General features: G+C 36.0%; 1 protein-coding gene across 1 annotated transcript; it reads right to left on the bottom strand.

Annotated features, from left to right (window-relative positions):
- Positions 1 to 1,271: 1,271 nt before the first annotated feature.
- On the bottom strand, positions 1,272 to 24,034 carry LOC132132656 (dnaJ homolog subfamily C member 25-like). The gene is made up of 4 exons (XM_059545120.1): positions 23,704 to 24,034; positions 16,591 to 16,743; positions 4,551 to 5,021; positions 1,272 to 2,273 (listed from the first exon to the last, which is right to left on the bottom strand). Exons 1-4 carry the CDS (start codon positions 23,989 to 23,991, stop codon positions 2,151 to 2,153), a joined length of 1,035 nt encoding a protein of 344 aa, XP_059401103.1. The 5' UTR covers positions 23,992 to 24,034; the 3' UTR covers positions 1,272 to 2,150.
- Between the last annotated feature and the right edge of the window lie 373 nt (positions 24,035 to 24,407).

The raw sequence follows: 24,407 nt of genomic DNA, 5'->3' as shown, positions 1-24,407 counted from the left end.
CATAAAACTGGTTTATAGATTAACAAGCACATGCACAGAATTAAGTGCGACATCTATCAGATGGCCATTGAACAGACTGTAGATTGTCCACGCCGCCCAAGGCTGAGACTAATGTGATCTGAAAATTCCCTAAAATCTGTTATAAAATATCTATGTATTATCCAAAATGTGTTCAGCTCATATGCTTAGTGGCCCATTGAGATTTTGACTCTTAATTCAGTTATAATAGTGGCCTCAAGCGGTGATTCGGATGCACAGCAAATCAAAAACCAACACTGCCCACCCCTCAGAATTGCTTGTGTTCTGGATACAACCGTTACAGAAATTTAGAAGCAAAATGGAATGTTTCAGATTCAAAAGTTCTAATAATAGCATCCACAGCCTGCTGTCACCACAGAAAACACAAGCCACAGCAGACTAAGCAGGGTTTTCTAGCTTTAATTCTGAACCGTTTTCACTCACAGTGACATACAAATTGTTTATATAATTACATTTTTAAAAATCTTAATGCAGCAGATCAATGTCAGTTTTTAAAATGTTAACTGTACATTAGCAATTCAGCGTATGGGAATATTTCAGGTTCAGTACAAGATCAGCTAAACCAAAAAAATCAAGGCGACACTGAATTTAACTTATGACAAAATTGTGATATTGAACTGGAATGAACTGGGGCCAATGGAGTAATTAAAAGCAGGAGTGTGAAGCTTCTAGTTTAATGAACGCATCTACACCATTAAAAATAAAGGCTCCAAAGGCAGTTTTCGCAGTGATGCCATAGAAGAACCATTTTTGGGGGGGTCCTCAAAGAATCTTTTAACAGTTCTTAGCAGAGCGATTACTTTTTAGTGTGAAGAACATTTTAATAATCTAAAGAATGTTTTAACACTATAAAAAACTTTTGCACTGCCAGGCCAACGAAGATTTTTCTAGAGAGAAAGGTAAGGATCATGTAATACACCTCAGTTATTATAAACACCATTTGTTGTGTGCTTTAGGGACCCAGAAATGGTGACCCATGACATCTTGCTTATCAAATGGATAGTGTTAACTACAGAGGCAGCATTTTGTTTCCTACTCAGGGGTCCAGGGTTACATAACCAAAACGATTCGAGTCACTCATTTGGGGATGATAAAATAAGATCCTATGCAAACAATTACTTTGTGATGTCTCTGTTCTCACTTCAGCCTGGTTTTTGTTAGATTGCATGAATAAAATTATTGCATGAGAAAAGAATGACCAGGACATACTTAAAAAAAATAAAAATCTACTATTTATATAGAATATACTTTTAATAACATGGTCTCTTCAATACAGATTTCAGGCAATGAACCCTTACAGGCGAGGGAAAACTGATTTTGAAATTCCACTGAAATGAAGTTACAAGCATTCATACAAGGCACATAGTCAAACACAAAACACCTTGAATCTAATGAAAAGTCTTTGGGGATAGACCTTTTATGTGCACCTTTGGTTATGCACACATAACAATATAATAAATTACTGATGATATATGAATCTACAGCGGGACAACCTGTTATGTCCGTTTTAAAGTGAGATGATGGACGTCCCCAGGATGCTCATGAACAGGAATCCCTACAAGGTAACAAAGTGTGCTAACCAACCTTAAACTATAAAGCTTTATTGAAGTACCACAAAAGGTACCACAAATGTATGTAACTGAAAAAATAGATGTGACTTAATATTTGGGGAAGATAATGGGAAGAGAGAAAAAGAAAAAAACACCTTCGGGGCACAAGCACCGCGTCAGATGACGTTACATTGATGGCAGATATGTAGAAAGAGAGAGACACAAAATCCTTTCCATGTTTGAAATGAGGCATTTCTTTTTTTGTAACACAGGGTTTTCTATAGCGATATATGTGATCATATTCCTCCTGGTACAACACAATGTATTATATTTAGTCTTTTTTTTTAATGATTCCAACAGTCTCTTCACACTATACAATGGCAGAAAGATCTAATGATCCTCCACAGGTACAATGAAAAAGCCTTTATAGTCTATAAGAAAAGGTGGCCTTGTGGATGACGTGCACATTTTTCAGTCTTTTGTAAACAAGGGCGCACAGAGCTTGAGCTCAGGCTGTTCAGGCTGGATGTGCATCTGAGACGGCGCTCTGTGCATGTGAGGTCAATCATCAGCAAAGGAGATGCGTCCAGGCCCCTCGCTCTTCATCCAGCGCCTGTAGCGTTTCCATCGTGGGTCAGTGGCCATCTTCATCTTCATCTCCTCCTCCTGCTCCTCTCTGTAGGCCTTTCATAAACACACAGTATGATCACTCAGTCTGGAGTCCTAAACACAAACATACTGACACCACACGCTTATTAAAAAATATAAGAAATATAAATTAAATTTATGCATTTAGCAGACGCTTTTATCCAAAGCGACTTAAATGCATTCAGGCTATCAATTTTTATATATCTTGTGTTCCCGGGGAATCGAACCCCCAACCTTGTACTTGATAGCGCAGTGCTCTACCAATTGAGCTACAGGATCTTACTTAAGGAAAGTTTCTTTTGAATATGAAAAAGTTCTGGGTGAATCTGATTCTCCATAATTTGGAAATTATATGATCTTAAGTTAAATTGTGTGTGTATATATATATTTTTTTTTTGCACCGTTATGGGGAAAACAGACATGAAATCAACTCCGTGTACAGTTGTTACACAATGTAAAACTAAACAAAATGCATTAAAGGGATACTCCACCCTAAAATTAAAATTTTGTCATTAATCACATAATCCCCATGTCGTTCCAAACCCATAAAAGCTTTGTTCGTCTTCGCAACACAATTTAAGATATTTTAAGATACTGCCAAGTAAGCTAGACTGTCAAGTAGGGCTGGGCGATATGACGATATAAATCGGATGGACGAAAGTAAAAGTCTATTGATTTATATTGTGCTCTATCGTTTATTCCATGGTGCCGCAAAATACATTTTTTTTACGGCAATACGTTTTCAATATTTGAATGACGGCAGTCTTACATGCATTACACGGGGATGCAGGCAAACGCGTGAATAGCATGCGCGCCCTCACAAAAACGTAATGTTTGCATGCGTTTTTAAGCACTGCAGTTTAAAACAACTGATTTTAGGCCATTGAATCAAACAACAGAGCTACATGCACGAGTTGTCCCAGTTTCTGTGTGAGAGAAGTGCGTACGCCACGCATCAGCTGCTAATAGAGCTCTTGAGTATTTTTGCTGCTTTATTGGCTTTGGCTTTTGAATGCAAGGATCCTCATAAACACAGTCATTTAGGTTTTAATGGAATGAAAACAGTTGTGAGAGAAAGCGCATATGTAACAGTGTATTTGATCCGGACTTTGGTCTAAAAGGGGAAGCTGTCCAATATTCGTACCGTCTGCCGTTCATGAAAATCTCTCACTGCTCTTAACTAAATCACTTTTGTAACTAGAATAAGAAAATAAATAAATAAATCAATAAAGCTAATGATTATGCGTATAGATAGATAACTTAACACAGTGAAGACTAATTCATTTACACAATGTATTTCTTATTGTAGTTTTTGTACTATTGCTTGTAATTAGTTTCTTGTTCTTATTTCTTCACTGACTGTTTTATCTACAGTGAGCTTGATTTTCTTTTAGTTTTTTTTTTTTATTATTATTTTCTTGTATTAGTTTGATATTGACATTGGTGACAAGGATTTTGAAAATTCTATGGTATCAAATCTTAATATCATAAAAAACCTTTTCATACTTTTCTGGACCTTGACAGTGTATTTACTTTGCAGTATCTTAAAATATCTTAAATTGTGTTCCGACTACAACGTTTTTGAACTTATTCTGCTTTCAGAACCCAAGAAAATATCTTAAAACTAATATTTTGACTGTATAGCAATTAATAGATTGCTGCAAGGGTAATGTAGTTTTCTAGGCCAAAACCCAGCAAAAAGTTTGTATTTTAGCACTTCCGGTTCCATCGCCCTTAAGTCAAAGGGTTTTTGAATAGGCTGTGGTTAAGTGCCTTCTTAAGGTCTGTGTTTAACACAAGCCAAAGATATTTTCGCTTTTTTTTTCTATGACACAAAAATTGTGATTGCTATTTTGCAGTTGCACTAAATAAAACTTTTTGAGGTTGTGGTGGACATCAAACATCATCAGTCCAAACATTAGAAAAAAAACAAATCTATTCACTAGTCCGTGTTCACAATCTCACTGTTTATGAGCTTAAATGTTGAAAAGTAATGCAACCATGGTGTAGTTTGTTTATAGCCTACATTAAGCTTTTTACTTCTGCAGATTGTACATATGCTTCAACATTAACAAAGATTGTTTTTATTTGTGAAGTTTATCATGATGAACTAAATGTGTAGGAATCATAAATCTTTGTTGGTCACAGGGCTTATTTTCTGCAATAATCCAAAAGGAAATGGAAAACCCCATTGGGATTTTGTCAAAGGAACCAGGGGGATGATAACTTCTGGGTTGGCCTACAAAAAACATCATCACCGTTCTCTTATGTGGAAGTCGATCAACTTTGCAAAAAAAAAAAATCTTTTCAAACCTCATAATTCTCTTTGATCCAGAGCTGCTGCTTCAGGAAAGTCTCTATCAGGCTGTTGTCCAGACTATCAAACTGAGCCTGGGACATCTTCATGTACCTGCGGATAATGTAAAGTCTCTCGTCATCCCCATACTCCTCCCCGCGAATGGTGAAACGGTAAAACCACAAGCAGTTCCACGCCACATAGGTGAATAGATGGTAAGGGAACAGAATGATTTTACAAAGCAGAATATCAGATACATTGGGCTTCTGATAGCCACCCTTGATGTCTATCTTGTTCTTGATGATGTCTCTGATGATCTGCTCCTCCTCCTCACGGATCTCCTCTTTGGAGCGCCGGTTCTTGCCCTTCTCTTTGGTTTTATTCAGCAGACCTTGCTGCTTGGCCAGTTCAGTAGCCTGGATGCGGTATTTGGGAACGGTCATCAGGTAGTTGATGGCTTCTGTGTAGCTACTCCACCAGCTGTAATACTGCAAACAAATAAATACATCGGTTTCTTAAATGCATAGATCTGACTCTAATATCTGATTCTATGTGCCATATTCTAAAAAAGGACATGCCACACAAAGACATTGCTTGTTGCAACTGTCAGCAGCCTAAGAAGGACATGTACCAGACATGTTGTTGCACTGATCAAGCTTAAGATGAGCTTCAGTTCTTAAGGATTTTCAAAAACTGGGTAAAATGAGATGAGATTATTCTACTCAACCTTCAACCTTCGCTCATTAAAAATAAACATATGTTGTCTTTTTTAATACAGTTACAGTTTTGGGGATTTTACTGTCATTTTCTATAATCTGTAAATGTTTCAATTTATTTGTTGTTGGCTTATTTGACTTAAATATATAATATACAATTTGTTTTTTATAGGACAGACATGTTAAGTGGTGAATGTATATATTTCTACAGAACAATCCGTTTTTACTCATAAACAGGTCTTTCTGTGTCTCTCTCCATTATCATTTATGATTTAGTTTTACTACTTCCAAACTGCAAACGAATAATACCAGGGTTTCCCACACATTGATTTATTTGTGGCGGGCCGCCACAATATCAAAACTGACCGCCACAAATAGATTTTCCAAAAGGCTTTGACATATTGGAATAAACATGAGCACTGCACGTTTCAAAATCAAAAACCGATGCGGGTGTTTTTATATCACTGTATTTCAGAAGCAAACCGACTGTATTTAGAAAATTTCCGATTCCATTTTCATTTCATCTTGCATGTAATGCTTGATAAGGCAGCGTTTGTAAGCTCAGAACTGCTTTACAGCCATTACCGGAGAAAACTCCATTTCTCCCGCTCTTAAAGCTCCTCCTGCTGGCAGGAAATTAATTTGCATATATATGTATATATGGGGGCGGGGGAGTGCCGCCACAAATAGTGTGCTGGAAAACATTGAATAATGAAAGATTTAACACATCCTCTACTAATATTGGCACCTTTGGTAAATATGCGCAAACTGTCATTCAAAATATTCACAATAATCTAACCATTACCTTGAAAATGAAAACGTGGAGTAAATAAAACACATTTTATGGATCATCACTTTACCATTTCTCCTGGTTTCCTTCTCCTCTATCTATCTTTCTTTCAGATGTAGAACCAACTGAAGACTCCCTGTAATGAGACATCACCCTCACAATGAGTCTCAGCTCACTGGGTTTTGCAAGTCTTTGCCTGTTCTAAGTGTCTTTGTGAAAAAGTGCAAATTCCCAAGCGTATTTAGATTGCTCCCGCTGACTAAATCCAGCCACTTATGAAGTCTTCAGATGATGCCAACCCCCGAGAGAACTCTGCATAAACATACAAAACTGCCAAATTGTAATCATGATCACATCATGTAATCACTGCTTTAATGTGTTCATTTTTTTCTGCTGAATATGACGTTAACTGCATGATTTGTGTAGCCTAATCTTAGAACATTTAACATAGCAGAACTCTTCTTTGTAATGTAGAAACTCATTTTCTGTAATGCTGCTTTGAAACAATTTGCATAATAAAAAGATTACATTCGCAATTTGCAATACAAATAAATGTGAATTGAATAAAACTTGATGGCTCTTTTTACTTTCTCCTCTCCATGCAGCCGAGCAAACCTTGGTGGAGACAATACATTGACAGCATGCTTTTCAGTTTATTATAAATGTATAAATCCAAATTCAACCTAAAATTATTTTATGTTTAAAAACAATGTTTTAACTTGCGCCTTCAGAAGGATTCAGAGAACTAATTTTTTTTACAGCTGCTTGGATTCAGCTCAGCTCGCTTTATTTTTTTCAATCTTGTGAAATAAAATTATAAATAATTTTTAGTCATGTAGGATATTCTGTGCATTACAAGCTTGGGATGCTGTTTGAGTGTGTGTGTGTGTGTGTGTGTGTGTGTGTGTGTGTGTGTGTGTGTGTGTGTGTGTGTGTGTGTGTGTGTGTGTGTGTTTCCTACATAGAAATGTAAAAAATACAAAATATATTTTATACATACACATATATATACATATATATATATATATATATATATATATATATACATATATATATATATATATATAAATAAAATCACATTTCTTATCAATATAGATGTAATTAACAACAAAGATAAAAATTAAGGACAAAGATGGTCATTACAAATATGTCACTGAAGCGCATCCAGGATAAACACAACACAATTCCATCTTATTAACTAACAATTACGTACTTCAAAGACACTATACAGTGATGTCAACCTTAATGAGTTTTAATAGTTTTAATAAGCAGTTAGTTTATCACACAGAACACCATTGCTGTATTTAAACTATGATGAGTCATGCATCTAGCAAGAACTTAACGATAACAGATACACAAAATAATCATATTGATTCATGTATTTAACATTTATGAGTTAAATAAATGCCAGTAATAAACAATACCGCACAAATTATATCGAGCATGAAGAAGGACCTTATTCTGTCCCAGACAGTGAGGTGGATATAAAACCCATCAGCTATATTCAGTTCTATACTAAAACTGTTGTAGAGATCGACCGATATGGGTTTTTCTATAGCCGATGCAGATGTTTAGAGTTCAGGGTCAGCCGATGGCCGATATGTGCTGCCGATTTTTAGGGCCGATATCTTGAAGTTTTCCCCTTCATTTGCATGCTAAAATGTTACACTAATAATAAGTGGATGCACATTTCTAAACTTATTTATTGAGCACAGACAGTCAATCAGAAAGTCAATCATTTACAAAAAAGTTTTAGAGCATTTATCAAGCAGAATTTTTCAAGTTTGTTGGAACATAAATGTAAACTTAAATATACATTTAAATAAAATAAATAAAATGTTATAAATAGAAATCAATTAAACTGAAAAATATAAAAAATATATATTTAAAAAAATAATAGTAGTGCGGCAAACACACTAGCAACCAGCAACATTTGTGTTTGGTATAAATGACAAAGAAAATCTAAAGTGCATTCTAATTTCAAACTTACATCGCAGTCTGTTCATTATTAAAATAAAATACAGTCAACCAAACATATAAAAGGTTACACTGGTCAGTTTAAATAGACCGTAGTTAGTGATGCACCGAAATGAAAATTCTGCGCCGAAACCGAAAATTTAGGATGCACTTGGCCGAAAACCGAAACTGAAGCCGATTTTATTAACAGTTACATAAAACATAAAATATTTTTTACAATAAATATAAATAATAATTATTCTTCAAGTTTTATGTTCCATCAAATAAAATAGTTTTTTAAAAATTGTGCAAAAAAATCCACAATTTTGGAGATTTTTTCAGAACAAATGTTACATATTGCAACTTTGGTGTCCTCTCGTATAGGGCTGTCACTTTTGTGAAAAAAAAACTCTGTTCGATTTTTGAGACATAGGCAAAGTGTTCAATGAATCGTTAGTTGATCCGTTTTTCAACGCCAAATATAGGCAAATCCACCGACAACTAAACAGGCATTAGGGCGAACGTAAAGAGGGCGCTTGAGACGCGCACAAGTCAGCAATGTGGACTGCCATAACATCAATGAAAAACATTACTGAAGGCTACATTGATATTATGCACTAATAGGCTCTGTGTGTGTGTGTGTGTGTGTGTGTGTCAGAACCTGCAGTTGCTGTGTGACGCGCGTTCGCTGTGAGCGTATAGTGACGAGCTGGACGCGCTCCGAGAGAAGGCCATTAAAATCGATTCCCTGTTTTCGTTTTCGAAACTTGTGTTGGTTGGTCCGATCGATTGTGCAGCTTTTGTGACAAGCTTTTTTTGATTGTGACAGCCCTTTGACATGCTTAATCTTTGATAGGCAGACACGTGATAACAGCTCGACCGTGAGTGAAACCTAAGCGCTTGCTCACGGATGGGAGGGGCGGGTGACATTCATTTTCGGTTTACGTTTTCGGCTGTTTTTTTTATTTCGGCCCGAAACCGATAATGCCATTTCGGCCGAAAATGTTCGGCGGCCGAAATTTTGGTGCACCCCTAACCGTAGTATACCAGTCCACTCTGCTGTTATGCCAAGGACATTTTTGCTCATGTGAAGAGGATGATCTTTTCAGTCTAGTTTACATTAAAAAAATTAAAAAATATTATAGTTTAACATTCAGATACATTGCGAATGTGGAAACATTTGGATATTTTAAATCTAAATTCTAAAATTCTAAATCTAATATTTTGCAGAACATGATCAAACAAAAAAAGTACTGGTCATAATACTTGCATAAAATATTTGATGTGAAAAAGCTGTTCACTGACTGCGCAGCACAGCCACAAACGCCAGTTACGTTTGGGATCATTTTATTTTTAATACTAGTGTCATTTGAAAACATTGCAATTGCGTTTTAAAATACAACAACAAGTACCACGAAACCATTTAAAGAGGCGCATTCAGCGGTCTCTTTGACGGGAAACAGTCGACAAAGAAAAATGATCTCCAACGTATGTCGCGCTCTCTTCATTTTATCAAATGATCATAATCACATCTATTCATTTTACAGTCCTGCTACTAGCATTTTATTCAGACTAAAACCCCTTTAATTCGGGTGAGAAAGCTTTTTTCCAAGTGGCTTTGCACATAATAATAATAATACCGCTGCAGACGCATTTTGCAATATTAAGGTTATTAATTGATCGTTAATTTAAACGTCGATCGATCATCGAAATGATAGAATATTGACATCCCTAAATGCAAATGAGTTGGATGGAAACCTGGCTATTGTCTGCATCAAACCATGTTTCCGAACAAATGTGATTCACGGTTCTGGGCAGCTCCAGGACAGCTGTCTCTCCGAGCGCGGAGCTGTCTGTGAGCGGGGCGGAGTAACGGAGCCCTCAATCACGCTGCAGTGTTTGTAAGAGCTGCCAACTTCTCCACCCCATTTACAGAGTGAAATTCTCTGACTACCTTTATCTCCCAGGGACTGATGTTGAATCTTCCAAAAGTTTGGTCCTTTACATGCGCAGCAGCACTTTCCACTGCAACAATAACACGGGGCTACCCGCCGACGTGTCTGACTTTAAATCGGCGCTACTAAACACGGATTTCGGTGCCGAAATATATTTATGCAATGCGATATATCGGTCGACCTCTATAACTTAGAGAACAACTTTTGTTACATCAAGATCACAAGAGAATTAAGTCGTGATCAAGAGATCACAAGAAAACAACTTGAGTTATGAAAAGATCACAAGATAAGTCTTGAATATCTTAATAATTGAGGGGTGCACTATAATAATTACAGTAATTGAAACCATTAAACAAGATTAATTTTCACTTAATTTAATCTTAATCTTCACTTATTTGGAATGAATTTTCTAAATTAACACATTAAACATCGTGTCTAAGATTAACTAGGCCCTCACTTACCATCAGATCAGTGAAACCACAATGAACAATTACATATGACTGCACTTGACTGACATACATGTTTTAAGAACATAAAAAATATACAAATTTCAAAACCACAAAGCCAAGGTAACTTATGTGAAATATGCTAAAATATGTTAACAAGTCAGGTAAGGATAGTAGGACCACATAAACATTAACACTGAATAAACCTGCATATACATGTTGATTTATTTTATAAATATTGTAACCAAATGCTACTGATTACCAAATATCACAGTTCTGTCTCTCTAACTCAACTTATTCAAATTGCTCGCTATGAACTTCCTGGAACTGGATCTGAAGTCTACATGAATCACGTGACGATCAACCATTTCGATCTTCTGTTGGCACAGCTCGCTCGCTCTCTCAACGCCTCTGACACAAGCACAACAAGAGTAAAGTAAATGACAGAATTTTTGTTTTTGGATTAACTATTCCTTTAAGGTGAGCATTTATGCAATTTTGTTACAATATGAAAAGACTAACATAACATTTATGGCTCTTTTTTGGCATTATATTTAAATGTTTAAGTGTTTTTGGTCATTTCTGATCATGAAACTACGGTTACAATCAAAATTACTCAACCCTTCAGAGACTGCAGTACTTAGCAAACACAAGCTTTTCTGAAGATCCAGGATAAAATAAAAATTGCATCTATAACAGTTCACTGGCATATTTAAAGTGATATTGTCAATATATAATGTAATATTTTTGAGTTATAAGATTTTTTAATAATACTGCTATGCCATAATTATTCAACCCCCTATTCAACATTGCTGTTTGTAAATCACTTATTTGCATGGTGGGGAATAAAACAGTCTCAAAACACAATTAAGCCTTTAGGAACTCTATTAAAAACAGAATTAGCTTGAGCTGTTATACATACAGGTGCTGGTCATATAATTAGAATATCATCAAAAAGTTGATTTATTTCACCAATTCCATTCAAAAAGTAAAACTTGTATATAAAATTCATTAATTACACGCAGACTGATATATTTCAAATGTTTATTTCTTTTAATTTTTATGATTATAACTGACAACTAAGGAAAATCCCAAATTCAGTATCTCAGAAAATTAGAATATAACTTAAGACCAATACAAAGAAAGGCTTTTTAGAAATCTTGGCCAACTAATTCTTGCCTGAATTACTGCAGCAATGTGACGTGGCATGGAGTCGATCAGTCTCTGGCACTGCTCAGGTGTTATGAGAGCCCAGGTTGCTCTGATGGTGGCCTTCAGCTCTTCTGCATTCTTGGGTCTGGCATATCGCATCTTCCTCTTCACAATACCCCATAGATTTTCTATGGGGTTAAGGTCAGGCGAGTTTGCTGGCCAATTAAGAACAGGGATACCAAGGGCCTTAACCTGTTAGCCAGCACCCCCCTTTATGGGACCACAGCTGAAAGTGCTCTACCTAACTTATAATTTTAATAGTTTCCTACTTCAGTGTGTTACAAACATAATTTTGGTGTCTTTGGAAAGAAGACCCTTTGGGCTTTACTTTTTATCAACCAGATTTGATAATGCTCAAAAATATTAAAAGTTATAGACACTGAAGTGCCTTTTTAAAAAACTATTTTACTAGACTTAAATATTTTTTTTATTTGGTATAAAAATACATGAAATGAGTCCTGGAGCAATCTAGAAAAGTAATGGGTTGAAAGCCACATGTCTCATGAGTTTCTATTTCAAATCTGAATAAGATATCATGAAAAATGAGACTCCTGTAAATATTTTTATGAGATTGTCTACTAGTGTTGCACGGTGCACGATACTTCAAAAGTATCGCGATTCTAGGAAATTAAAAACGTCACGATTCTTAAATTTATTAGTATCGATACTTCAAAGTATCTGCGTTCCAGATTAGTAGAAGACGCATTTCATGTTGGTGTCGCTTCCAGTGCCTCCCTATGGACGTCTGTTTTTTTCCTCATGCAAGCAGTAAAAAAGCTGCAGCTGTCATGTGACAAACACTACAGCGAGATGGCTGCATTAGTGGCTTTACTAAACTGATTTGGCTTTACTAAAATGTGTGCATAATCACATTAAATAGTTTAAATAAGTTGTTCAGATGAACAAAGCACAAGGTTTTCTTGCATAATTAAGATTTTAATTGTTTGGTCAGACAGTTCATATATAATATTCACATTAATCGGAGATTAAACGTGGAGTTATGTTCTGTATGCTAAATATGAAAACGAGCGTATCTACACAGCTCCTATAACTGCGCTTTGGATCTGCTGATTGCTGATCGAGATTTACATGCTTGGCTCACTGGCCCTGTATACTCATTCATTTCGTTAATAAACGAGATGTATCAGTTCATTCAGTTCACTACATTCAACAAATCACATGCTACGTCACATCTTGAGTAACTCTTTGACAAAATGAAACGGTTCACAGAGCTGTTCACGAGCTGCACATGTGCTGCTAATAGCGCCGCGCTCGCGCGCTGCTCTGGAGGGAGGAACTTCAGTGAATGAGAAATATTGAGAAATATAGAAGTATTTTAAGGTTACAATACGAAGGTCTAAGTAGCAACGTATCTTCCGTGATGTCCCCGATGCGCGGGGTAAAGAAATTTGACTTTATTTGCGGGCTGGGGCGGGCCAAATAATTTCATAAAAGCGGGACCCGCGGGTTGGACAGAAACCCGACCCGCGCATTATGTGCAAGCACAAGTGATACTGTGGCCGCCGGTCCACGACTGGTAAAAAAAGATGACGCTCAATAAAGCTCACTGGCTGAGTTTTCTCCTCTGAAAGAAAAGGTTGCACAACTGACAGAATAAGTTACAATATCTGAGATATTGCTGCTAAATTTTATTTGCTTTTTTTTTTTTACTTGAATACCATTGCTTAAATTTATATTATTTATCTTTTGACATCTAATCTTCGGAGTTCAGAAACATTGTTTAATATAATCGCTGTTCATATTTTTATTCAAAGTTCAGAATCAAGATAAATGTATTACTCTTATGTTTCTTATGATAACTGAGATAATGCTGCTAAATGTATTCTTTCTTTACCTTGAATGTCATTGCTCTAATTTATTTTTAATATTTTGATATTTCATATTTTGTTCAAATGTTTAATATATCTGCTGTTCATATTTTCATTTATTAGTGTGTTATATGATTAGAATGTTGTCCCGGTTTTAAAATAAAGCAGAGCAATGATATTTGAGAGTGTATTTTCCCTTTTCAGGAAAAGTATCGAAATCGGAATTCTTGACTAGGTATCGGTATCAAAACAATAATTTTGGTATCGTGACAACACTAGCTTGGACACAGAGCTCTGTGAACAGCCAGCCTCTTTTGCAATGATATTTTGTGTCTTGCCCTCCTTGTGCAAGGAGTCAATGGTCGTCTTTTGGACAACTGTCAAGTCAGCAGTCTTCCCAATTATTGTGTAGCCGACAGAACTAGACTGAGAGACCATTTAAAGGCTTTGCAGGTGTTTTGAGTTAATTAGGTGATTAGAGTGTGGCACCAAGTCTCTTCAATATTGAACCTTTTCACAATATTCTAATTTTCTGAGATACTGAATTTAGGATTTTCCTTAGTTGTAAATTATAAACATCAAAATGAAAAGAAATAAACATCTGAAATATATCAGTATGTGTGTAATGAATGAATACAATATACAAGTTTCACTTTTTGAATGGAATTAGTGAAATAAATCAACTTTTTGATTATATTCTAATTATATGACCAGCACCTGTACATACAGTTAAATAATGTATGTGCTGAAGTTGAGTAGCAAAAATGTCAACAGAGATCTCACAAAAGCTAAAGAGAATAAATATTGTATTACTTTAGAAAGGCTAAGGCTATATGAAGATTTCCAAGACATTGAAAGTTGGAAAGAGACACAGCTCTCAGCCTTATTTCTTAGCTTAAAGTGTGTTTTACCAGAAAACCTTTGAGGGTGTTGAAGAAAAAGCACAATATCATTAAATGTTTAATAAGAGCAACTGAGAAAAACCTGCAATGTACAGCCAAAGATTTGCAAGATGACCTGATAAAAGGAGGAAAACCATTTCAATGCAGTGTGTAAGAAGAACACTAGACAAGTATGGCCTTCATGTTGAGACATCTTGCAGGATACCACTCTTGATCAAAAAGAACAAAAGGCTAACTTGAACTTGATAAAATTCATTTGTGTAGACCTGTGGAGCTCTGGAGGAATCTTTTATGGAGTGATATGACCAAACTGGAACATTTTGGACCCATGGATCAGCGGTATGTCTGCTGCAAAAAAGGCAAAGCTCATAAGCAGAAGAACACCATCTCCATCGTCAAACTTGGAGGTGGATCAGTCCTGTTGTGGGGTTTCTTTACTGAAGAAGGAAGAGGAAATCATGACTGTATGAAGGACATCATGGATTCTTTGAAGTATCAGGCAATTTTGACAAGAATTGTGATGCCTTTGGTGCAAAGACTGAAGCTGATGATCAATGGACTTTCCTGCAGGACAGTCATCCTAAATTATACATACAAATCTACTACTGCTTGGTTCAGGGATCAGTCATAGAATGTACTTGAGTGACCAGTTCAGTCTCCAGGCTTAATTCTCATTGCAAATATCTGGTTGAATTTGAAGAAAGCAGTGGCAATGTGAAAACCAAAGATTATCAGTGATCTGGAAGCTTCTTCAGGTGTGGAATGGGCCAAAACTGTAGTAGAGAGGTTATAGAAGCTTCTAAACACTTACAGACAGCGTTTATTGGTGATTTTAAAGAATAAAAGATTCTGCACAAAGGGGGTTGAATAGTTTTGAACATGAATGTTTAGAGCCAGTTTGAATTTTATCATGATTCATCAATGTTCCATTCTCAGAATCACTCAAAAGTGTATTAACAAACTTTCTCTAATACTTTACTGATGGTTGAATTTATTTCATAAAATGTTGTTCTCCGCAGCAAAATGTCTTGCAGGTCAAGGGGGTTGAATAATTTTGATTGCAAACAGAATCTTTCTACACTGGTTTTATTCCATGAGAAAATGTCTTCGACTAAATGCTATACACACGTAGGCCTGTCACGATAACAACTTTTTGTTGTGCGATATACTGCCCCAAAAATAATTGCGGTGAGCTATATTATTGCCATTTTAAAGACCATTTTATGCCACTGAATATATAATCATAATGTAACGACATAATGCAAACTTTTAATTTTTAAGAATATTTAGATCATGGAAATTAAGTATCAAAATATTAGATACCTTAAAAAAAACTGAACAAATAGTAAATAAACATTTTCTAACAAAAAGTGAAAAACAAAACAAATAGAAAAAAAAAAATGCACAAATAACTGGTATGGAACTTTTTCCATGTACGAGAAGCTGCAAAAGACAGGTACAAGTGGAATGTTCAAAACATGGTGACATTAATTTTTCAAGCAAATATAATGGGCAATATATTGCGTCACCAAAAATTATTGAGGTCATGTGCATATATTGCACGATAAATCAATATACTGATTACAATGACAGGCCTATACCACAGTAAGCATTTTTTCAGGGCAAAAAGAAATCTTCCATCCAACAAACACTGAAATGAAATCAGATATTTGAAAAAAAAATAAAAATAAATAATAATAATAATAATTTTGTCTTGAACCAAGGATTCAATAATATCGGCCTTGTATCTGACATATGGTTCAAATTTTATTGCCCACAACATATCTGCCTTTATTGTTGTGCCCCCACTGGCCATTCTGGGAGAGTCTATGCATCTAAGTCATGAGAAATAATACTTGAATATTTTCCTGGTTTCAAGTCTATAGGCTTTACAATTTGGGCTTCACAATGAAATGTTGCAGTATTTGTGCTATGGGCGGTTTTTAAATTTGGTGTACTTATTTGAAAATGTACGTAATACAACTTGTCAAAATGGATTACAATTTTATTTTAATTCTCTCTGCAAAGCAATTTGATGAATCAAAGTTTCTTTGCCTTTTTGTCACGAGGGTCCATAGATGAAACACACCAAATTGGGTTCTCTGAGATTTACAGTCTCTGATTCCAAAACAGATTTAGAAATGAATATAAGGATTAAGAAAAACTGTCATCAGTATGTCAGCCTTTTCAAGCCAATGGCAACAGATGGCAGTAAATGACCAGAACATTTTGTGATGAGGGGTGTACTCACCTGAAACAGTGAGACTGCACAAATAGTTACGAGAATCACTATCCTAACGTCTACTTTGGGAGCAAGTCTTCTTCTGTAGTAGGTGTAGTAGTGGCTGTAGTATTTCTCTGGGTGGTCCAGCATGTAGTCGTAGTCCTTACGTAATTCTTCATCCTGAAAGTTGCAATATGGGAGTCTATTAAGCTGTTATAACCATTTACCATGTCTCAAAATTGCAATGGAAAGCAAAATTCAACTTTGATGCTAGTTGATACCATTTTGATGACAAACGCTTGACAGTAATTTTACTGTAAAAGCTTGAAGACTTTACATTCAGTCAGTCAGACAAACTCTGTGAAACACCTTTAGGCCATGTTTACTCGTGGTATAATGCTTTTTGGTCAAGTAGATCACAAGTAGATGTGGGAGACACATTCCCGTTCACAACTGGTGTTTTAATTTAGTTTCTTCTGTCCACTTGTCCTGATTTGTCAGGAAGGGTGTATGAGCCAGTGTATGTGGGAATTTTATGGTCTTACCATTTAATATTGTGGTAAAAAACTCTTTTTAGTCTTGTCTTTTTTTGTCAACAATACTGCATGTTCATTTAGTCATTCGGTTGTTGTTTAATGACCTTATTATCATCTTGTCTTGTTTTCGGCAGAGGAAAAAACCTCGTTGACTAACATTTTTCATAGTTTTAATTAACAAAACTGTGTACATGCAAAACTAAACCACAAAAGAAAAACATTTAATTTTAATGGGTCACTTTAAAATGTATTCAACATTTAAACTAATTCTCAGTTCATGTATAGGAAATGAACATGGTAATTAGGGCTGCACCATAAATCGAAATGGAATCGAGAGATCACGATTCAACAGAAGCTGCGATTGTCATGCGTATCTTTCAGTGAAGCACAGTTGTGTGATCAGTAGTAAATCTCCATCCAAAAGCCAGAGGGCGCTCTCGCGCTGAATCTCCAAATATGCCTCACATAAGACACCTACACTGTAAAACCCGACAAGTTAACTTAACTCAAACCGTTTGAGTAAACCGATTGCCTTGACTGTAATACCCGACAAGTAAACTTAACTCAAACGGTTTGAGTAAACAGATATCCTTAAGTTATGTTAACTCAAACCATTTGAGGAAACCGATTGCCTTAAACCGTTTAGGTTGAAAAAACTCACAGTTATGAGTACTCTGAACTTAATTCAGTTGAGTTCACTGAAAGAAGATATACATTGCAATTAAGTAATTAAGTGATTAATTGAGTGTTAATAAGTTTAGTGATGAACACCTGCTGTTAACAAACAGAATTACTGAAGAAAAGAGAGAAAGGAAATACAGCTGACTTCAGACACAGCCTCACTCAAACCTGACAAGTTATGTTAACTCAAACCGTTTGAGGAAACCGATTGCCTTAAACCATTTAAGTTGAAAAAACTAACAGTTATAAGTACTCTGAACTTAATTCAGTTGAGTTCACTGAAAGAAGACGTACATTGCAATTAAGATTAACTAAGTGCTGATTGAGAATTAGTGATGAACAGCTGCTGTTAACAAACAGAATCACAGAAGAAAAGAGAAACACAAGAACTACTACAACTGACTTCAGACACAGCCTTAGATGAAATCAACTGAAATAAAATACATGAAATCTCTCAAGATCTGATTAAACAACCCCACAAACAGCATCACCAGCTCCACTTATTAATAACCAGACGGACTTTATTTCTGTCAGACGTCTACAGAAGATCTTATTGAGAATGAACTAAGGTTTAGATGTTGATTTATTGTTTCATTTGAAGTAACCATGTTAGAGATCAGTGTTTGCTTTAGTTGGGCTCTTGACCCTTGACTTCTGTCTTAGTCTTTTCTCTGGCTGTTATAACCGTGTGTTTCTAAAACACATTTGTTGTAACTCAAAAGCCCAGAAAAAATGCCATCAGGTGTTAACCTGTACCTGGGTGTAGGTTATTATACTTTATATTGGTGATGATAATTATTCATTATTATTCACAATTATTGAGCCGTACGGAGTCTAATCTTTGATGAAGTAGGTGTAGTGTAATTTGTAGAAGTGGTTCTAGTAAAAAATGACACTAAGAGCCAGTGGTTCTGTGATAATCAGTTAATATAAAAATGACTTTCTAAACATTTTGTACAAATACATTTTTCTTCTATGCCAGTAGTTGGTCAAACACAGACATTAATAATCAGAATATTAACCTCTACAATGGTGACGAAAAAAAACATGCTGCAATGCATGCTGGGTACTATTGTATTACAAAACTCATCCATGGCTCCCAGCATGCTCTGCAGCATTTTTTTTTTATGGTCACCATTGTTGAGGTTCATATGCTGATTATTGATGTCTGTGTGTGACTAATTGACACCATAGAAGACCACACTATTTGAAAAGTCATTGTATTATCTGATTATCACAGAACCACTGTCTCTTAGCATCCATTTACTATAATCAATCAAATTACACAACACCTATTTCATCGGAGATTCGGTACAGTTCAATAATTGATGATTATCATCACCAATATAAAGTATAATAACCTACACCCAGGTACAGGTTAGCACTTGATGGCATTTCTTCTGGGCTTTTGAATTACAACAAATGTGTTGTAGAAACACATGGTTATAACAGCCAGTGAAAAGACTAAGACAGAAGTCAAGGGTCAAGAGCCCAACTAAAGCAAACACTGATCTCTAACATGGTTACTTCAAATGAAACAATAAATCAACATCTAAACCTTAGTTCATTCTCAATAAGATCTTCTGTAGACGTCTGACAGAAATAAAGTCAGTTTGGTTATTAATAAGTGGAGCTGGTGATGCTGTTTGTGGGGTTGTTTAATCAGATCTTGAGAGATTTCATGTATTTTATTTCAGTTGATTTCATCTAAGGCTGTGTCTGAAGTCAGTTGTAGTAGTTCTTGTGTTTCTCTTTTCTTCTGTGATTCTGTTTGTTAACAGCAGCTGTTCATCACTAATTCTCAATCAGCACTTAGTTAATCACTTAATTACTTGAATGCAAAGTTTCAAAACTTACATGGTTTAAATCAAGGCAATCTGTTTACTCAAACGGTTTGAGTTAGGTTAACTTGTCGGGTTTTACAGTGTAGGAAATGGCTATAGCGGTAGCTGAATGAACAGAAGATTTAAAGGGTTAGTTTTGAACGGAGGTCTCACGGGTTTGGAATGACATGAGGGTGAGTCATTAATGCCATAATTTAGATTTTTGGGTGAACTAACCCTTTAACTGCTTTCATTGATTCAACAAGACTAATAAACACACAACTATGACAATGTATGGTTTATCTGAGTTAATATTATTATAATTATCATTAAAATAAAGTACATTTATAATGCAATGCCTCTATCACTGCTCAGAATACTATGAAATATGTTGCATGCCTTATTCTTTGTATGTTATGAAGTGAGTTTGGAGTAAAAACATGTTATTAAATGTGGAATTTTCACATGCTTTCAGAAAGAGCAGCATTTACTACACAGAGCCGTAGTTCACTGAGAAGCTACGAAAACAGCTGTCATTATCGAGAACGATTTCTTCGATTTCATATTCACGCAATAAAATCGTATGTAATTTTTTTGCGTACTTGTCGGTGAACTACGGCGCTGTGTAGTAAATGTTGATCCATTTGAAAGAACATGATGATTTACTGCTGATTACAGAACTAGCTTTACTGACAAAATGCGCATGACAATCGCATTCGATTAATCAGTCAGTGGAGAGTAGGCAGTCTTTAGTGAATGCGGTTTCAACCACCTCTGGAAGTGGTCTAATGTGTTTTAGTCTCCGTTCTCATATCAACGAAAATAAATCTTAATACCAGGTGTAAACAGATTAAGATAAAAGTCATAGCAAAACAGCAGCAGGGTCTGTACAGCATCATGTATTTAATCAGCAAGTTCTAGGAAGAGTTATGTACAGACATGCAGAACCTTACAAGAATGAGAAAAATAAGTTTAACTTGAACAGAGAAATGGGTTCGAGCTGACTTTTGACTTTTTACTTTTCAAACTATTGGGACAGTGCCAAGTGAAAAAGGGTTGAACCACACTTCAGTGCTTAATGATAGTGTTTACTCAAATCAGAATCGCTAACGTTTCTATATTTTCAATAAATGTAAGTGAGCTATGCTTATTCTGATTTAAAACTGTAATTTTGGCCAATCCTAAATGGGTTATACCATTGGCACCTAAGCAGCTGAAGTAAATACGACAGAAAAACACATTCAGGATGTTTATTTAATGCATAAACAAAGCAAAAATATAACATAAGTGTCTAAAATGCATGCACATGGTACAGTTGAATGATAGAGGTTAGCCTCTTTAATTAATGCTGTTAAACTGAATGTATAAAGGAACTGTTCACTTAACCAAAACATTGCATACTTTTTATTTATCATATTATTTAAACGCCCTTGCTACGTGTACTGTGTTAAGCTAACTGATACTTGTTATATCACTTATATATCATTGCTCTTTTTGTTGTTTTTGATTGCTTCCATTGTCCTCATCTGTAAGCATTAATCCACAAATGACTTAAGCTGTTAACTTTTTTAATGTGTCTGACACTCCCTCGGAGTTAAATCAAACCAATATCCCGGAGTAATTCATTTACTCAAACAGTACACTGACTGAACTGCTGTGAAGAGAGAACTGAAGATGAACACCGAGCCGAGTCAGATAATGAACAAAAGATTGACTCGTTCGAGTCAAAAACGTTTCTGTCAGACGCGTCCGATTCGAGAACCGAGGAGCTGATGATACTGCGCATCTGTGATTCAGTGTGAAGCAGACCGACACACAGAGCATCTGAACTGATTCTTTTGATGATTGATTCTGAACTGATTCTTTGCTAATGTTATGAGCGCAGGTAAACCGAAGGCTTGAATCAAGGGCAAGTCATTAGGTCGAGCGCATAAGAACCGGTGAACCGTTTTCTTCAACCGGTTTATTGAAACTAACTGTCCGAAAGAACTACTGGTGATCCGAAAACCGTTATCTGGCTCGGCGTTCATCTCTCTCTTCACAGCAGTTCAGTCAGTGTACTGTTTAAGTAAATGAATTACTCCGGGATATTGGTTTGTTTGAACTCAGAGGGAGTGTCAGACACATTAAAAAAGTTAACAGCTTAAGTCATTTGTGGATTAATGTTAGGGCTGGGATAAACGATTATTTTTTAACCGTTTAATCTAGCGATTATTTTCCCGATGCATCGATTAATCTAACGATTAATTTTTCAGACCGATTTGATTTCGATTATCTCCCCATTAATTGACTACTAACAATTTATACATGTTGATTTACATATCTGAATGAAAAAAACATCAATTCCTTAACATTGCAATATATGTTTATTGCTCTTAAAATTACAAAATAAAAGACTGACTAAGAATGCATTACTTTGCACTTGTATAGAGATAGCATTCAATAAAACCTTGAAGCCTTGAAAACACATAGCTTACTGAAACAAGCTTACTGAACACATAGGGCCTAGCTTACTGAAAAAAGAAGTTCTTTCAGATGAAAATAACAACAACTTGATGTCTAGTATTCAATAAAAAAGGTCACCCAAAATACTTGTTTAGAGCAATTGAAAGAATACAGTATGAAAATGTAAACTTGAGGGCTTTAAGCTAATACAGAGTGTTTTTACAAAAAAAAAAAATGAACAGTGGGAGCAAGCAGCCTGTCATGGAGAAAAAAAAATCTCAGAATGCTCTACGTGAAACTTTGGCGTTCCGTCCTTTTTCTATCGTGTTTAATGATTTTGATTAATATGCACAAGGGAGGGAGAGAGCAAGAAGCGCTCGTGTTGTTTGAAGACTGTGAGTGCGCGCGCAGCCGGGGCTCTCTCTCGTACGCGCCCTGTCACTGTCACTCACCGATCAAATAAGGCTTTGACACCCGCCAAAAAAAAAGATCAATGCAGAAAAACCCCTGGATTGGTTATATAACGTTGGACAGAATGTTGATCCGGCCATCGCGTATATTCAGCGCACATAAGGTAAACGTTTTGCAAACGTTTTTTTAGAGAAATAAAAACAGGTCGACGAATCGATGCGCATATTTTGCGTCGACGTATTTTTGGCGTCGACGTCATCGATGACCTCGACGCATTGTCCCAGCGCTAATTAATGTGTAATGGAGACACGAACCATTTAAAACAATTCAGTTCGATTTGGTGAACTGGTTCAAAAAGATCGCGAACCGGATATCACAAACTGCTTTGTTTTGAACTCTCTCACAACAGACATGGAAGAGAAGACAATGCTGAATAAATTCGTAGTTTTTGCTATTTTTGGACCAAAATGTATTTTCGATGCTTCAAAAAATTCTAACTGACCCTCTGATGTCACATGGACTACTTTGATGATGTTTTTCTTACCTTTCTGGACATATACCGTACACACAGTTTCAATGGAGGGACTGAGAGCTCTCTGACTAAATCTAAAATATCTTAACTCTCTCAGGCTCAAATTAAGTTTTAGTAACTTAGTAACTTTAGTAAAGTTTTTAGTACTCCAGATACATAAAATATGTATCTGGAGTAATAAGGTTTTTAGTTTTTAACTGTTGCAAATCAGCAACGCCTGCCTTGAGAGGGTTAAACTGTGTTCCGAAGATGAGCGGAGGTCTTACTGGTTTGGAACGACATGAGGGTGTTATTAATTACATAATTTTGATTTTTGGGTGAACTATCCCTTTAAATAAAATGAAGTAACACTTAATTAGAGAACTGATGAGAACTTGAACATGATATAACAATGGACAAATTCAGTGCAACTCTTCACTAGATTGGTGAGGTTTGTTGTAATAAGAAATTATTATATTTCTAAGCACCACTCATTAAAATATTAATGAAGTAGCGGCATTAACGATCAGTAGGTTGCAATAATAACATCAGCATAGCATTAATGCATTCTGACTGAACTGAAACTAACGTATAGTAAATCCACCTCACCCAAGTTTTTAGGTGAAGTTTAAGCTTATACACAACCTGTATGAAACCTTTTTCCTTCATAGCGCAAATTGTAAAATCGCCTAACAAGGGCGGCATGGAGGCGGGCGCTTGGTTTCAGGGTTACCTTGAGTGTCTCGTAAGCGGTCGCGACGAACAGAAACTTCTGCTGCGCGGTTTCTCGGGAGTCGTGGCTCTCTCCGGGCTGGTATCTGTCCGGGTGATATCTGCGGGCCAGCTGGCGGTACGCGCGGCCGATCTCCGCTTTACTGGCGTCCCGCGAAACCCCCAGCACGTCATAACAACTCTGAGTCCCGCAATACAGTCCCTCAATGAGCGCGGAGACCGAAGAAAAGCCCGAAATAAAGACAAGACCGATGTATAAAGTTAGTCTCGTCTCGATGGACGCGGCCATGTCAGCGTTCTGACGCTGCGCTCGCGCTCTGATGACGCAACGTGGGACGTACACGGACACGTGTTGAACAAGTTTCAAAATCACGTGGTTTTGAAACGGTCCAAAACTTTTGGATGCAATTGGCAACATTTATTTTTAATTTAGTAAAGGTTAACAACGTTTTTACGTTTTAGGATATTGTTGTATATTACGAAAATAAAACTAACAAAGGTCTTGATTATAGACTATTGTTAATTTATTTACATTGCTGGCAAAATTTTATATACAGTCGTGGCCAAAAGTTTTGAGAATTACATAAATATTGGAAATTGGAAAAGTTGCTGCTTATGTTTTTATAATAGCAATTTGAATATACTCCAGAATGTTATGAAGAGTGATCAGATGAATTGCATAGTCGTTCTTTGCCATGAAAATTA

The sequence above is a fragment of the Carassius carassius genome, chromosome 4 (genome assembly GCF_963082965.1).
Source record: "Carassius carassius chromosome 4, fCarCar2.1, whole genome shotgun sequence".
NCBI lineage: Eukaryota > Metazoa > Chordata > Actinopteri > Cypriniformes > Cyprinidae > Carassius > Carassius carassius.
Note: the sequence above shows the minus strand (reverse complement) of the source record. Positions and strands in the feature narration are given on the sequence as shown.

Bases quoted from the DNA above. Each gene is read 5' to 3' on its own strand.
- LOC132132656 (XM_059545120.1), bottom strand. From the start codon at position 23,991: ATGGCCGCGTCCATCGAGACGAGACTAACTTTATACATCGGTCTTGTC. The intron at 16,744-23,703 runs GTAACCCTGAAA...TGCAACTTTCAG, and splicing joins CCGCTTACGAGACACTCAAG to GATGAAGAATTACGTAAGGA. The intron at 2,274-4,550 runs GTTTGAAAAGAT...TGTTTATGAAAG, and splicing joins GGATCAAAGAGAATTATGAG to GCCTACAGAGAGGAGCAGGA.